This window comes from Chenopodium album, chromosome 14 (genome assembly GCF_948465745.1).
Source record: "Chenopodium album chromosome 14, dcCheAlbu1.1, whole genome shotgun sequence".
In the NCBI taxonomy this organism is placed as follows: domain Eukaryota; kingdom Viridiplantae; phylum Streptophyta; class Magnoliopsida; order Caryophyllales; family Amaranthaceae; genus Chenopodium; species Chenopodium album.
This window is the reverse complement of record NC_137847.1, coordinates 28486896-28500092: the sequence shown is the minus strand read 5'-3', so window position 1 is coordinate 28500092 and position 13197 is coordinate 28486896. Positions and strand designations below refer to the sequence as shown.

The 13197-nt window shown below is 36.8% G+C and overlaps 1 protein-coding gene across 2 annotated transcripts; it reads left to right on the top strand.

The window, feature by feature from the left end:
- Window positions 1-1234: 1234 nt before the first annotated feature.
- Window positions 1235-12107, top strand: LOC145580190 (protein translocase subunit SecA, chloroplastic). Of its 2 annotated transcripts, XM_081637584.1 has the most exons (20): window positions 1237-1780; window positions 1954-2026; window positions 2121-2327; window positions 2658-2761; window positions 2889-3068; window positions 3238-3456; window positions 3841-3954; window positions 4041-4154; window positions 6313-6480; window positions 6629-6804; window positions 7220-7286; window positions 7380-7526; window positions 8598-8693; window positions 8766-8834; window positions 8946-9047; window positions 9134-9385; window positions 9485-9552; window positions 10075-10192; window positions 10948-11187; window positions 11730-12107. In XM_081637584.1, the coding sequence occupies exons 1-20, from the start codon at window positions 1382-1384 to the stop codon at window positions 11874-11876; spliced, it is 3060 nt and encodes a 1019-aa protein (XP_081493710.1). In that variant the 5' UTR covers window positions 1237-1381; the 3' UTR covers window positions 11877-12107. The 2 variants fall into 2 exon arrangements, with proteins under 2 accessions (XP_081493711.1, XP_081493710.1); XM_081637585.1 differs by lacking the exon at window positions 11730-12107 and having other exon boundaries at window positions 1235-1780; window positions 10920-11057.
- The last annotated feature ends 1090 nt before the right edge of the window (window positions 12108-13197 follow it).

Genomic DNA, 13197 nt, shown 5'->3' with positions numbered 1-13197 from the left:
GATTAGGCATAACCTTGACACTAAACCGGGTAATCTTCCCTGGTATGTATCTTGGTCGTGTGCAACTTCCTTCTCCTTGATACCTAGGTCTTTGGATAACATTGTTTACGTTAATGTTTTCATTAATAATTTCCCCCTCCAACATCATTATTATCCATTACTCTTTTTCCTAGTTTATTTTCAATCTTTTGTCGAACAACTTCTATGGGTAGAAAGTCTAGATCATTTAACTTCATTAATCCCATTTGTTGATATAAATCTTACTCTAAAGTAACATAATTACTTTCCTCTATTTCATTATCAGAAGCAATCCCTTTTTCAGAAATTAAGTTCATGATTTCGTTAAGCTTATTAGGGTCTTCTTCTTTATCGAATAGGGCTTGTAATTCGTTAAGTGTTTTCTCCTGAAGATGAGGGTTCATCTTTAGTGTCTTTGTTCTTTTCTTGGTTAATAGTAGGTCTTTTAGGGAGTGATACAGCAAACTTTTTATTTTTATCTAGATTTTGAAAAGGATACTTATATTTATACGGGACAATTTTCTCTTTATTTGGTGATACTTCTTTTCCAAATTGATGCCTAATTTCGTTTGTTAAAGCAAGTTGAACTAGTTTAACCTGTTCTTTTAGATCGCTTACTTTTTTATTAATATCGGTTGTGGTTATTGATATCTTATTCTCGATATTAATACAACGAGCATGTATGTTAGCAACTTCCGATCTTAATTCACCAATTTGACCTAAGGACTGGGCCAAAATTACTAGTATTTTCAGGAATATGATAATAATGCTTAAAATCAGGTTTCTTACACTCAGTAGAAGGTCTAGTATTCTCCAGTTTTATCTAATTATTAAATTAACAACTTAATTTATCTTTTAACCGTATGCCTCTGATAGAAAATCACGCAGCTTAACAGTTTCTAATTTATAATAACTGTATTGTCTTCCTTAATAACAGATTTCACTTATATAATAACAGTGTACAAATATAATACTTAATTTCTAACACAAATACTTATCCTTTTAATATATAAGTACTACTAAACAGAGCAAAATAACACCTCGCAAACAATATTGAAGAAGCATATAACGATATTAAATTTTATTTTAACAGCTCAAACTTAAAATTACAGTATTAAAATAGAAAATAATGTTTTTCCTACTCCCTAGCTGATAGTGGGCAATACTTTCTAGTGGGCAATACTTTCTCGTGCCGCAACTAGTTTTAACAAAAGAAATCTGAAATATTAAACTCTTATCCACTTCGTCTCTCTTGCCACATTTGGCCACTGAACATTCTGGTCTCCATACCAAGCAATTGAGCTTCCGGCGACAACGCTAAAGCATTAAAAATACAGTAGCAGCGATAATCAAAGTAATTAAGATGGAATCCTGCGCAAGAAGTGCCTTACAATTGTCATCTTTGTATGCTTCTTCATGTTGTTCGTCTTCATTCAATCACAACCAATTCAGCTACGTTTGGATTAGTACTCGTCGTCGAATTGATCATGAAAGAGGAAGAGCAAGAAAAAATGGGGAATTGCCGCATTTTCAAGTTAGAGCGTCGGCACAAGGCGGACTACTAAACTTGGGAAACATGTTGTTCAACCTTAAGGGTAGCGATCCTGCTGAATCCACCAGACAGCAGTATGCAGCCACCGTCTCGCTTATCAATCAGTTAGAACCTCAGATATCCAGTTTATCAGATGCTCAGCTCAAAGACCGCACCTCTGTACTTAGGCAGCGCGCTCTTTCCGGAGAATCTCTTGATTCTCTTCTTCCTGTAAATTTATGCACCTTTATTCCTCGTTTTTTTTACTGTACTTTCTAATTCAATCTGTGATGAGAATCGATGCCAGGATCACCTGGAACTGGGAGGAAAGCTTTAACCACTCGAGTTAACCCTCACTAAATCAATCTTGCTTTTTAATTACTGCTTTTTCTCTGTATATATAGGAAGCTTTTGCTGTTGTTAGGGAGGCTTCCAAGAGGGTTTTAGGCCTTCGTCCATTTGATGTCCAACTTATTGGTATTATTATGAACCAACTCGTGCTAGGATTATTGTTTTATTTTTAGAAGTGCTCGAATTTGCGATACAATAATGTGGAAAAATCGATATGCAGGAGGCATGGTGTTACATAAAGGAGAAATAGCAGAAATGCGAACTGGAGAAGGGAAGACATTAGTTGCCATATTACCAGCATATCTCAATGCCTTGATGGGTAAAGGGGTTCATGTTGTTACTGTTAATGATTATTTAGCTCGCCGTGATTGTGAATGGGTTGGTCAAGTAGCTCGATTTCTTGGTCTCAAGGTTGGCCTTGTTCAGCGTATGTGCTACTCCCTTTTTGTCAAATTTACTGTCCATATCTATTTATGTATGCTTAATGTATGTTTAGGGCCTTTGAATTATTCAGTTGGAGTTTGTAATGTGACTGATGAAGTTTTGTACACGTTCACATTAGTTGGGATTCATTAATTCATTGCAAAATGCAAATAGACAATCCAATTTATAGCATAGTCTGTCATAAGCATAATGAGCTATGTGTCCTGATTAATTTGCTCTTTGTCCTGCTACAATTTGCCTGTTTAGCCCAAATGTCTGCATGTTATCAACTTTTCAGCAATTAATTGACAATTGATGATTTTTTGTGTTACAGAGAACATGACAAGTGAAGTGAGGAGGGAAAATTACTTATGTGACATCACCTACGTCACTAATAGTGAGCTTGGATTTGATTTTTTGAGAGATAATCTTGCCACGGAAAGTAGCTTCTATGGTTAACAATTTAACGAGTTATTGCCTTCATTTTGGCCTTTTCATACTTGCAAAACAACTCTCTCGTAGGATGATCTAGCTGAATGCCTAAATGTACTCTTGGATGCTGCAGAGTGTTGATGAGCTCGTACTGAGGGGTTTCAATTTCTGTGTAATCGATGAGGTTGATTCTATACTAATTGATGAGGCAAGAACTCCTTTGATCATATCTGGACCTGCTGAGAAGCCTAGTGAGCGGTACTACAAAGCTGCCAAAATAGCTTCTGCCTTCGAACGGGACATACACTATACGGTAGGAAATTAGACACAGTGAGTCAGTGGGACTATATATTGCTCACTTCTGTTTACTGGAGCAAATTGCAATCTTCAAGAAATACAAGGATAGTGTTTATCATGTAGGATACTTTAACTGTTACACAGGTCATTGTGCTTGATTTATTTTGTTCATGGCAACATTTTAGGTTGATGAGAAGCAAAAATCAGTTCTACTCATGGAACAAGGGTATCAAGATGCTGAAGAGATTCTAGATGTAAAGGATTTATACGACCCTCGAGAGCAATGGGCACTATACATTCTGAATGCAATCAAGGCGAAAGAGCTCTTTTTAAAAGACGTGAACTACATAATTCGAGGCAAGGAGATTCTTATAGTGGATGAGTTTACTGGCCGTGTAATGCAGGTTAGCTTAACATCTTGATTTTGGAGTAATTGACTTTGCAAATTGATTCATGGTTCGGTTTATCCATATGCTTTCTTTTCCCCCCCTCCCCAATGGCCCTAATCACAGTTGTTTCTGAAGTGATATTTTAGGAGTTGGTTCGCGCGGGGGGGGGGGGGGGGGGGGATAATGATACAATATATGGATAATTGGTTTTCGGTCGTGCTTGGATGGTTTGCATTGATGTTTTGCAAAAGTAAATGCAAAAAGACCTCAAAGGACATTAATATACTTTAAGGAAATTCTATGTGGTGGCCTTGTACTTTTGCAAAATGACCTTGATGTTACCTTTTGCTGATAATGGAAGTAGCTTCAGTATTCAATATATTTATGATTTTTTGTTAGGGGAGGCGTTGGAGTGATGGGCTTCACCAGGCTGTTGAAGCAAAAGAAGGCCTGCCTATACAAAATGAAACAATAACATTGGCTTCAATTAGCTATCAGAACTTTTTTCTTCAGGTCCCTGCCACATTCTTGAGCTTGTCATTAATGCTGCACGACTTTCAACTCTAAGGTATCTTACTGTGATCTTTTCCCTTGTGCAGTTCCCCAAACTCTGTGGGATGACCGGCACAGCAGCTACTGAGAGTGCAGAATTTGAGAGTATATACAAGCTTCAAGTTACAATTGTTCCCACAAACAAACCCATGCTACGAAAGGTCTCTTCAATCTCCTCTTCCTTAATCATTTGGTTTTGTTTTGTTTTACATTTACTGTGATGTCTGAGAGAGGAGAGCAGCAACAAGTCAACAACAAGAAAACCTTAGTTCCAAAATGATTTGGAGTCGGCTAACATAATCGTCCACAATAATGAAACAAAGAAGTGAGAGTGATAAAATGAAAGTGGATGACAAGACTAGAAAAATGAGGATATAGTGAAAAAACTAGGTTAGTGTAAAGTGAAAACCCAAATGAGGATATAACATAAAATCTGAGAAAGTTTTATTAAAGAGGAGTAAGGGGAGTTAAAAGAGAGGAAGAACAAGCGAGTATGAACTTAGAAAAAGTTTGAAATAACTGTGACAGAGGAAAATAAATAGAGTTTGGAAAATACAATGAGTTTAGATAAAAGAAAAAAAGAAAAAGTATATAAATTTAGATTTTCTCCATCCATTCCGCCCTCTCCAATACCATATTTCCTCTTTCACCCTCCAAGTTTTCTTTGGTCTGCCACCCCTACCCATCACGACTCCTTAACTTTGTCACTCTTCAAGCCTCTTTACAGGAGCGTCATTCAATCCCCGTCTTAGATTGCGAAACCACCTCAGGCGATCTCCTTCGTCTTGTTCGCAATAGATTTAACCCCTACTTTCTTCCTAGTTATCTCATTTCTTAACCAATCCTTTCTTGTATGAGAGAGGAGAGCAATAGGCAAAAATTGTTAAGTGTTGACCTTGATGGCTTTATCTTATTAGCATGTTTGTACAAATTACATGCTACTTTTCTAGCATATGAAGTTCATGACATCTAGTTGATAATCTTGATATACCAGCTGAACACTACATACTTCTTTCATCAGAACAAAATATTCTCTTCATTTGAATATATAAACCTCCATATGGTGATAAAAAAAATGTAGCATTACATATGCTAAAATGTAGCATTACATATGCTAAAATGTCGTGTTTGGGTTTAGAACAACTAAGTTCAACTTTACACCCTTTAGTCCTTTGCTCTCACTGAAGCCCAAGAAGGTGAAGTGCTTCTTCTTGACTAAGACCTTGAACAGTTGAACTTTGTAAATAGGACCTCATATTGCCGTGGACTGGTAAATCACAATATGTCTCTCTTTAGTCGTTAAATACTTGAATATCCTAATTCATCCATCCTTTGGGATTCTCGTCTGTAAGGTAGCTCTTTTCAGGGATTGACACTATTGTATACGGAGTAGCACTTTGCTTCCTCTAAGGGGAGAGAGATGGCCGGTACGATTACATATCTATAATTATAAATTTGTGCCCTGCCTATCGATTTGCTGGATATTTCTGAGCAGATTTCATCTCCTATACCATGTCATACCAAAATCAGTGGCAGATGGGCCTGACATTAACTTGACAGGTTGCTAAACCTGTTCAGTCCTTCTCAAATCAAAGAAAAAAATTCGCAGTCATTGTGATTGTTAATGTCTCAAAAGTGACAGGTTGCAGATGCTGTGACATGCTTTGCGGCCTTGCAATGAATTGACAAATTGAAAAGGTCCCCTTTATCATTATAATTTCAAGAGTTTAGGAAATCATGTTTTAGCGTATGGCATAATTAATTTTATACAGTGATAGCATGATAATTTCCACGAGTTGAGGGCTGTTTCCATCACTTTCTACCGTGAGAGCCACCTAGTATTGGAATATTTGCTGCATCTCAGGAAATTTAAAACAATCACCCAAAAACACAAAAGGTTTGTCCCCTACTTTTTTGGACTAAGGTAATGTCATAGCTAACTACCTGACATTGGCTAAGGAAAAACTTAAGTTGCAAGTGATTATTGTTGCAAAGCACTACACTAATTGGTTTGTTTGTTCAGGTTTCTTTTATTATTTATTTTTTGGTAAGAAGTTTGCTCTACTTTATTGAGACTTTGAAAGCAAGGAACACCATGTGGGTAACAGATTTTCGTTTGATTCTGCAATATAAATCCTTTTTCGAAATTGTTGAACTTCAAAGTTTAATTTATTGCATAAGAAGAGACACTCTAGGAGTCCTAGACTCCTAGTTTCATGACTTTAATCAGTAATAAGATCAGAATCATCAAGATGATCATAGGTCTTTCTCTCCAACAAATTCTTCTTGTGCTAACTAATCTGAAATTTGTTTTTGTAGGATGAATCCGATGTTGTTTTTAGGGCAACTGCAGGCAAATGGCGGGCAGTTGTAGTGGAAATTTCAAGAATGCATAAGACGGGCCGGCCCGTGCTTGTAGGAACAACAAGTGTTGAGCAGAGTGAGTCACTGTCTGAGCAATTACAACAAGCTGGTATCCCTCACGAGGTAAGGTAAATCAAAATGGATGAAATTAAGAATATTTTTACTATTGTAATGACCTTATAATAATTAAAAAAAAAAAAAGAAAAAATAAAAAATAAAAAAAAATTGATAGATGGACGGTGACATTAATTGGTTGTTGTTTTATGTGGAGGTTCTGAATGCTAAACCCGAGAATGTTGAAAGAGAGGCCGAGATTGTGGCCCAAAGTGGTCGCGTTGGAGCTGTTACTATTGCTACAAATATGGCTGGTCGTGGAACAGACATCATTCTTGGGGGTAATGCTGAATTTATGGCAAGGCTGAAAATTCGTGAGATGCTTATGCCAAGGTACTGCTGTGAAGTCTCTCAAATTGTTCAACCTTCAAGCAGTGTCTGAAATTGATGGTGTCATACTATGAAGAAGATTTCTAAGATGTAACTACCATGCTGTGATTAACTATATTGCGTATCTGGGGTCAAAGCTATAGACTTTAAATTTTAACTTTGCAACAATGTACTTCCTCAGGTTTTTATTTTAGTTCTACCACGACTTCATAGTTTCATGTTTGCCAATACACAACTTTGACCATTAGTATATTTAACTATCTACTAGTATTAGTAAATGTTATAAAATGTTCAAAATTCGCTCCATTAACATTAAAGTTCATCCTGTTGAGATGAGATCACTTGGTTTGTAATACTTTGCACTTATCATTTTTGTATTATTGTTAGCCATTCTTCCATTAATATTTTGCACCTGCAGGGTAGTTAGGCCAGGTGATGGAGGATTTGTTTCCATGAAGAACCCACCTCCTATGAAAACGTGGAAGGTGTGCTCTTAATTTTGTAATACTATTGATGTTGGTAGTGTTCATTATATCTTGCTTCTATAACCCATGGTATGGACTTGTCTTTTCATTTAGGTTAAAGAAACTTTGTTTCCATGCAAACTATCACAAAAAAATGCCAAATTGGTTGACGAAGCAGTACAGTTGGCTGTCAAAACTTGGGGGCGGAAATCATTAAGTGAGCTTGAAGCAGAGGAGCGACTCTCTTATTCATGTGAAAAGGTAAGGAGTTTGAAATTGTTAACATATACTTTTAACCCCCCACCCTCTTCCCTCTTCAGTCGTTATCCTGTGCATCTGTTACGCTCCTGGTTAATTCTCATTTCATTATACCTGCATGTTTCATCATATATAGGTCTGATCAAGTGGGCCTAGTTGATATATTTTGAGTGGGTTAAGTAAGAGCATTTGTGTCATTTCACCGAAAAAAAAAATAAATAAATAAAAAGCGAAACAGTGCATCTATTGTGAAACATCCAAAAAAGGAATACAGTGCACATAATGACCCTAAAAGGTAAGAGCTGTAAGAGTGTAAGACAGTCATTGTTTATACTGCTGAAAAATATGGGGGGGCGGGGGTGGAATGGATATGCAGGCCATGTGGCAGTTTATCAGTGGTTTTCTCATTCTAGTCACTCCTATATACGAAGTATATATATAATCAATAATTTGGTTTGCAAAAGATCAATCATATGCAAATACAAAATGAGATGCCACAAGCTATTGCGATTGTGGCATTGAGCCTCTCCTGATGGGATCCAACAATTCTGTATAAGTTTCCAGATTAACCAAGCGGCTGAAGGATGCAGTTACAAGGGTATATTATAACAAAGATGGGATCATCTCCTCATAGCCTCCTGGCAAAATATATTTCTCATCTGCTTTAGAGATATATGGACATTTCAAAGAAACATGATACACCTATATATCCAACACCTCCCATTGAGTTACAGTGAATAAAAGCAAATTCTAGGCAATGAAGCTATCTACTGGACCTCTACTAAGTTACAGAACCCTGTATCTGTAGCTGCTTGTTGTCATATCAAATGTACACTTGATAACACCTCGAATTCCAAGTTGAAGAGAGCTAGGGAAGTGATTAGGGAGTATTTTGGGCAACTTGTTAAAATCCCTGAAAGTGTTCCTCCCAATAAATGGGAAGAGGATGAAATGTTCAACTTTAAAGCACTAAACTACTCCATGCTAGACGAAGTGATTCATTTAAAAAATTCAATGATCGATGAAATTGAAATACTCTGAATATTATTGTGCCTGATTATGGGTAAATGTCAGGGTCCTGCTCAGGATGAAGTCATTGCAAAGCTCCGACATGCGTTTTTGGAAATTGCAGAAGAGTATAAGACTTATACTAATGAAGAGAAAAACACGGTATGCAATCTTATGTTTGAACTACAAGCCATTGATGTATATTGCATTTCCTTATGTAATTTTCTGTGACAGGTGGTATTAGCTGGTGGTCTTCATGTCATTGGAACTGAACGCCATGAATCACGTCGTATTGACAATCAGGTGACTTCAAATCATGTTATGATAAAGTTTTTATCTTTATTTTTCTTTGCTTGTTTTCTATGCTGCAAAAAGTGGAATGTTAGCTGAATTAATTATCTTTACGTCATTTAGTTACGTGGTAGAAGTGGCAGGCAGGGGGATCCAGGAAGTTCCCGCTTTTTCCTTAGCCTTGAAGATAACATCTTTCGAATATTTGGTGGTGACCGCATTCAAGTATCTCCTTTCTTGTGTCCCTACTTTTTGTTTGAAAACTCTTTATCATGTATGTAGTATCTGACACTCTTCATTGTTACCACTAGGGTCTAATGAGAGCTTTCAGAGTTGAAGACTTGCCCATTGAGTCTAAGATGCTGACTAGAGCACTAGATGAAGCTCAAAGGAAAGTGGAAAATTATTTTTTTGATATAAGGAAGCAGTTATTTGAGTATGATGAAGTCTTGAACAGCCAAAGAGACCGAGTTTATGCGGAGAGAAGGCGAGCCCTGGAGTCAGACAATCTTGAATCTCTTCTTATTGAGTACGCTGAATTAACGATGGATGATATACTAGAGGTGATCTCAGTTGAATTTTGTACAGAATGAATGATTTCTCCATCTCCTTTCCTTTTTTTTTCCTCTTCTAATGTTTGGATGCCCTCTGTTAATGTACAGGCAAATATTGGTTCTGAGTCCCCAAAGGAAAGTTGGGATCTTGAAAAGCTCATCGCTAAAATTCAACAGTGAGATAAACTATGTTGACTTCATTTTTGCAATTGATCTTTGTAACAATAATGCAAAAATGTGTGTGTGAGTGTGTGTATGTGTGCGCGTGTGTGTGTGTGTCACTGGCTTTGAGCTTCACAGATGTGCTTCCAGTCACCACAGTATGTCCCTTTGATTGTTTTTTAGTTTCACAATCAAGCAGTACAGCTCTCCCAAATATGGAGACATCAAAATTGCGGATCCTTGCCTAGATAGTTTAGATTGACTTTCATAAATTAGCATCACACTTTATCTTTCAAGCAATGATTGTGCATTTTAACAAAAGTTTCTGATATGATAGTTGCAATCCTCAGTGATTTGTCATATCTACATATTGACAAGTTAAATTTTGGAATAGCTTTTTAGGGTTACCTATGGTGTGGTTACTTTTCTATTTATTGCTTCTTTAGCAAGAAAGGCAGCTGGTTGTACCAAGCTCTGTGACACTCTTGGCATCTGTAAGTCGTTTTTATCTGTTTGACAATTATTTGTTTTTCTAGGTATTGCTATCTGCTGAATGACTTAACCCCACAGTTGCTCTCAAACAACTGTTCAACTTATGAAGATTTGCAAGATTACCTTCGTCGTTGTGGTCGTGAGGCATATTTGCAGAAAAAGGTTTGTTGCTTTCTTGCCATTAAAGTATTCCCTACTTTTTGCCCTTTGTGTAATCGTTATGCACCCATTAAAGTACTCTTTGTATGTTGGTGTCTTCCCCATGTTCTCTCTATCTGTATTGCTTGATTTTCTGTTCACTTTGTCCTTCCTGTTGGCTGTTATAAATAGTTGCTAAAGCATTTCATCATGTGTGGCATTTGGTCAGGAAAGTTATTAATTGCCATCTACCTCTCTCCAAACAAAAATAGGGATTAGTGGGATTCTTATTAATGTCATGATGGGGTTCTCTGATGGCCAGAAAACACACTTCCAATTAGTGTAGAGGGAGGTGTGATTTTGCAGCATTAGTTTGTTTGACTTTTGGCTATAGCCCATAAATTTCTATGGGGAGTGTTGAAGGCTTTCGGTTGAAGAATGGTCTATTCCATTGCTTAACATTTATAAAGCTTCCATGATAATAAATTTAACCATGATGCCTCACCTTGTTTCATAATTTCCGTCTACTTTTCCATGGAAACTGTGTGTCTTGGTGGCTTTGGCTGCATGGCTCTTCTGACCTTTTGAGCTGGCTTGTACAATGATTCCATTGAGCTAAATAGAAAGATTAGGGTGGAATTTTTCTGTTGTTCCAGAATATTTTTCGTAGTCACCTTTTATACCTGTAGAGGGATGTGGATACAACATTGTAATATAAATCTTTCTGCATTTCCATGTATTTTTTGTACAGATGTAGATAATGTTTCAATTTGCTTCAGGACATGGTGGAGAAACAGGCACCAGGCCTGATGAAGGAAGCAGAGCGATTTCTTATCTTGAGCAACATTGATCGCCTTTGGAAGGAACATTTGCAGGCTATCAAATTTGTTCAGCAAGCTGTAGGCCTGCGTGGATATGCACAAAGAGATCCACTCATAGAATACAAACTCGAGGGCTACAACCTTTTCCTAGAAATGATGGCGCAGATAAGAAGAAATGTTATCTACTCTGTATACCAGGTCCTTATCAGAATTGATATTTGGTCAAACTGTGTGCTTACAGAATGTTATGTGTCCACATTGTGTTTCTTCTTGAGTTTTTCTAAACATTTTAACTACCTCTTTAAAACTTTCTTGACTTATATTTTTTGTTCTCTATTAAAACTCCCTTTATTTTTCTTGGATTCTCTTTTTTTTTTTTTTTTTTTTTTTCACTTTACTCACCTTTTTTCAAACTCATTCAACTGTCCGTTCAAAAAAAAAAAAAAAAAAAACTCATTCAACTGATTACCTTGTTATGTCCCTATTTATATCGTACGGTTCCTTCTGATGATTCATATTAGCCGATCTCAAGTCATTTTGGGACTAAAGCTTTTGTTGTATCTTTTTTCATATTATTTGGGGGGGGGGGGGGGGGGGGGGGTTTGGGTTGGGGGAGTTCCTTAAATTACTCTTTATACTTGTTTTATAGATATAATAATTAATAAGTCTGGTTTAGGCACTACTAGATGAAGTGTTCTTTATCATGGATATCTTAAAAGATTTTTGCTCATCTTTTGCAGTTTCAACCTGTCCTGGTGAAGGATCAGGAGCAGCAGCAAAAGGGAAAATTAGATAGCAGTGTGGAGAATAAAAGAATTGGTGATGCAAATCCTAATCCAGTCAGTGCTATGGAATCCTCTTCATCTGCCAGTCCTCGGAATACATAGGCGTCTTTGAGAAAGTATATATGCAACAATTTGGCCCTTGGATTAAATCACTCCTGACAGCTTATCATTTTCCTTACATATGATTACTTGATGTTCTTTGTAAATTAGGGCTACTGGAAATTGTAAAGATCTGCTGAGTTTCAATTTATTCAGAAGAACAACCATTTGATGTGCTGTGATATACTGATATACTACTACGCAAAAGCTATACAGATTTCAGTCTTAGTTCAATATGCTGTACACTGGTAGGTTGTCTTATTTTCCCGGTCCACACCTTTTCATACACTGGTTTGAGGTGAAACGAATCAAGCAGAAGGCAGCAATGAAAAGTGTGTTTCTTGAGCGTCTATACTTCACTGCCAAAATACTCTATCAGCAGTGAGATGCAGGAATAACAGGTGCAGCGTGCAACACAGTCAAGTTGAATTCTTCCGTGTTGTGTAATATTGCGTCACCCAAAAAAAAAGAAAAAAAAGGGTCATGGAATTGGAATCCTTTCTAAGTTTATAAAGTGGAGGTTTCTTCCTTGGACAAGTACCGGCCAGCTGGTGATTAGCTTGTTTTAGAAGAGTGACTTGATGCCTCAAGGACTACTGGAAATTGATGGGGTTTTTTCCTTGGACAATGTAGCCATTGAAAATATATTATCAAGGGTCAAAGCTAGATGCTTTTGTAATTTGGAAAGATGCTTCATTTTTAAAGCATCTCCAAATAATTTATCTTTTTGGCAACACACCCACGATGGTGGAGAGCCCCAATAAGCGGAGAGAGTATTTCCCTCTTCATATGCCATGGTTGGCCTTCTTGTCCTCTTAATCCTTGCATCACATAGACATTGCTAGCGACGACTCAAACATTGGCCTCAATGCAACCCGTCATAGCAAAACATCAAAGCAAGCACCACCCACAAGACCAAGCTAGAATTGAACTCGCCTAGGTGTTAATGCTCTTCAATTGAAGTGTATTGTTGACGAGATGATATAAAGAATGTGTACTATTATCCAAGGTCAATATTCATTAGGTTTCAAAAAAAAAAAAAAATATTCTTTAATAAAACTTTAGAAAAATTGCCACAATTAATCTCAACTTTGCTCCATCCGCCGATATTAATCTCAAATTCGGTATATTCACCATCACTACCAACTTTGTATCCTATTAATTTTTATCACCCTAAGTGACTTGAAACCGGTTGAAGAGGTAAATCTTGTTGACTTGGGATTACTTGTGTACTCATGTTGCAACCTAATTGGTTAAAAAGTAAAAAAAAATAAATAAAATTAAAAAATAAAAATTAAAAAACAAAAAACAAAAAACAAAAAAA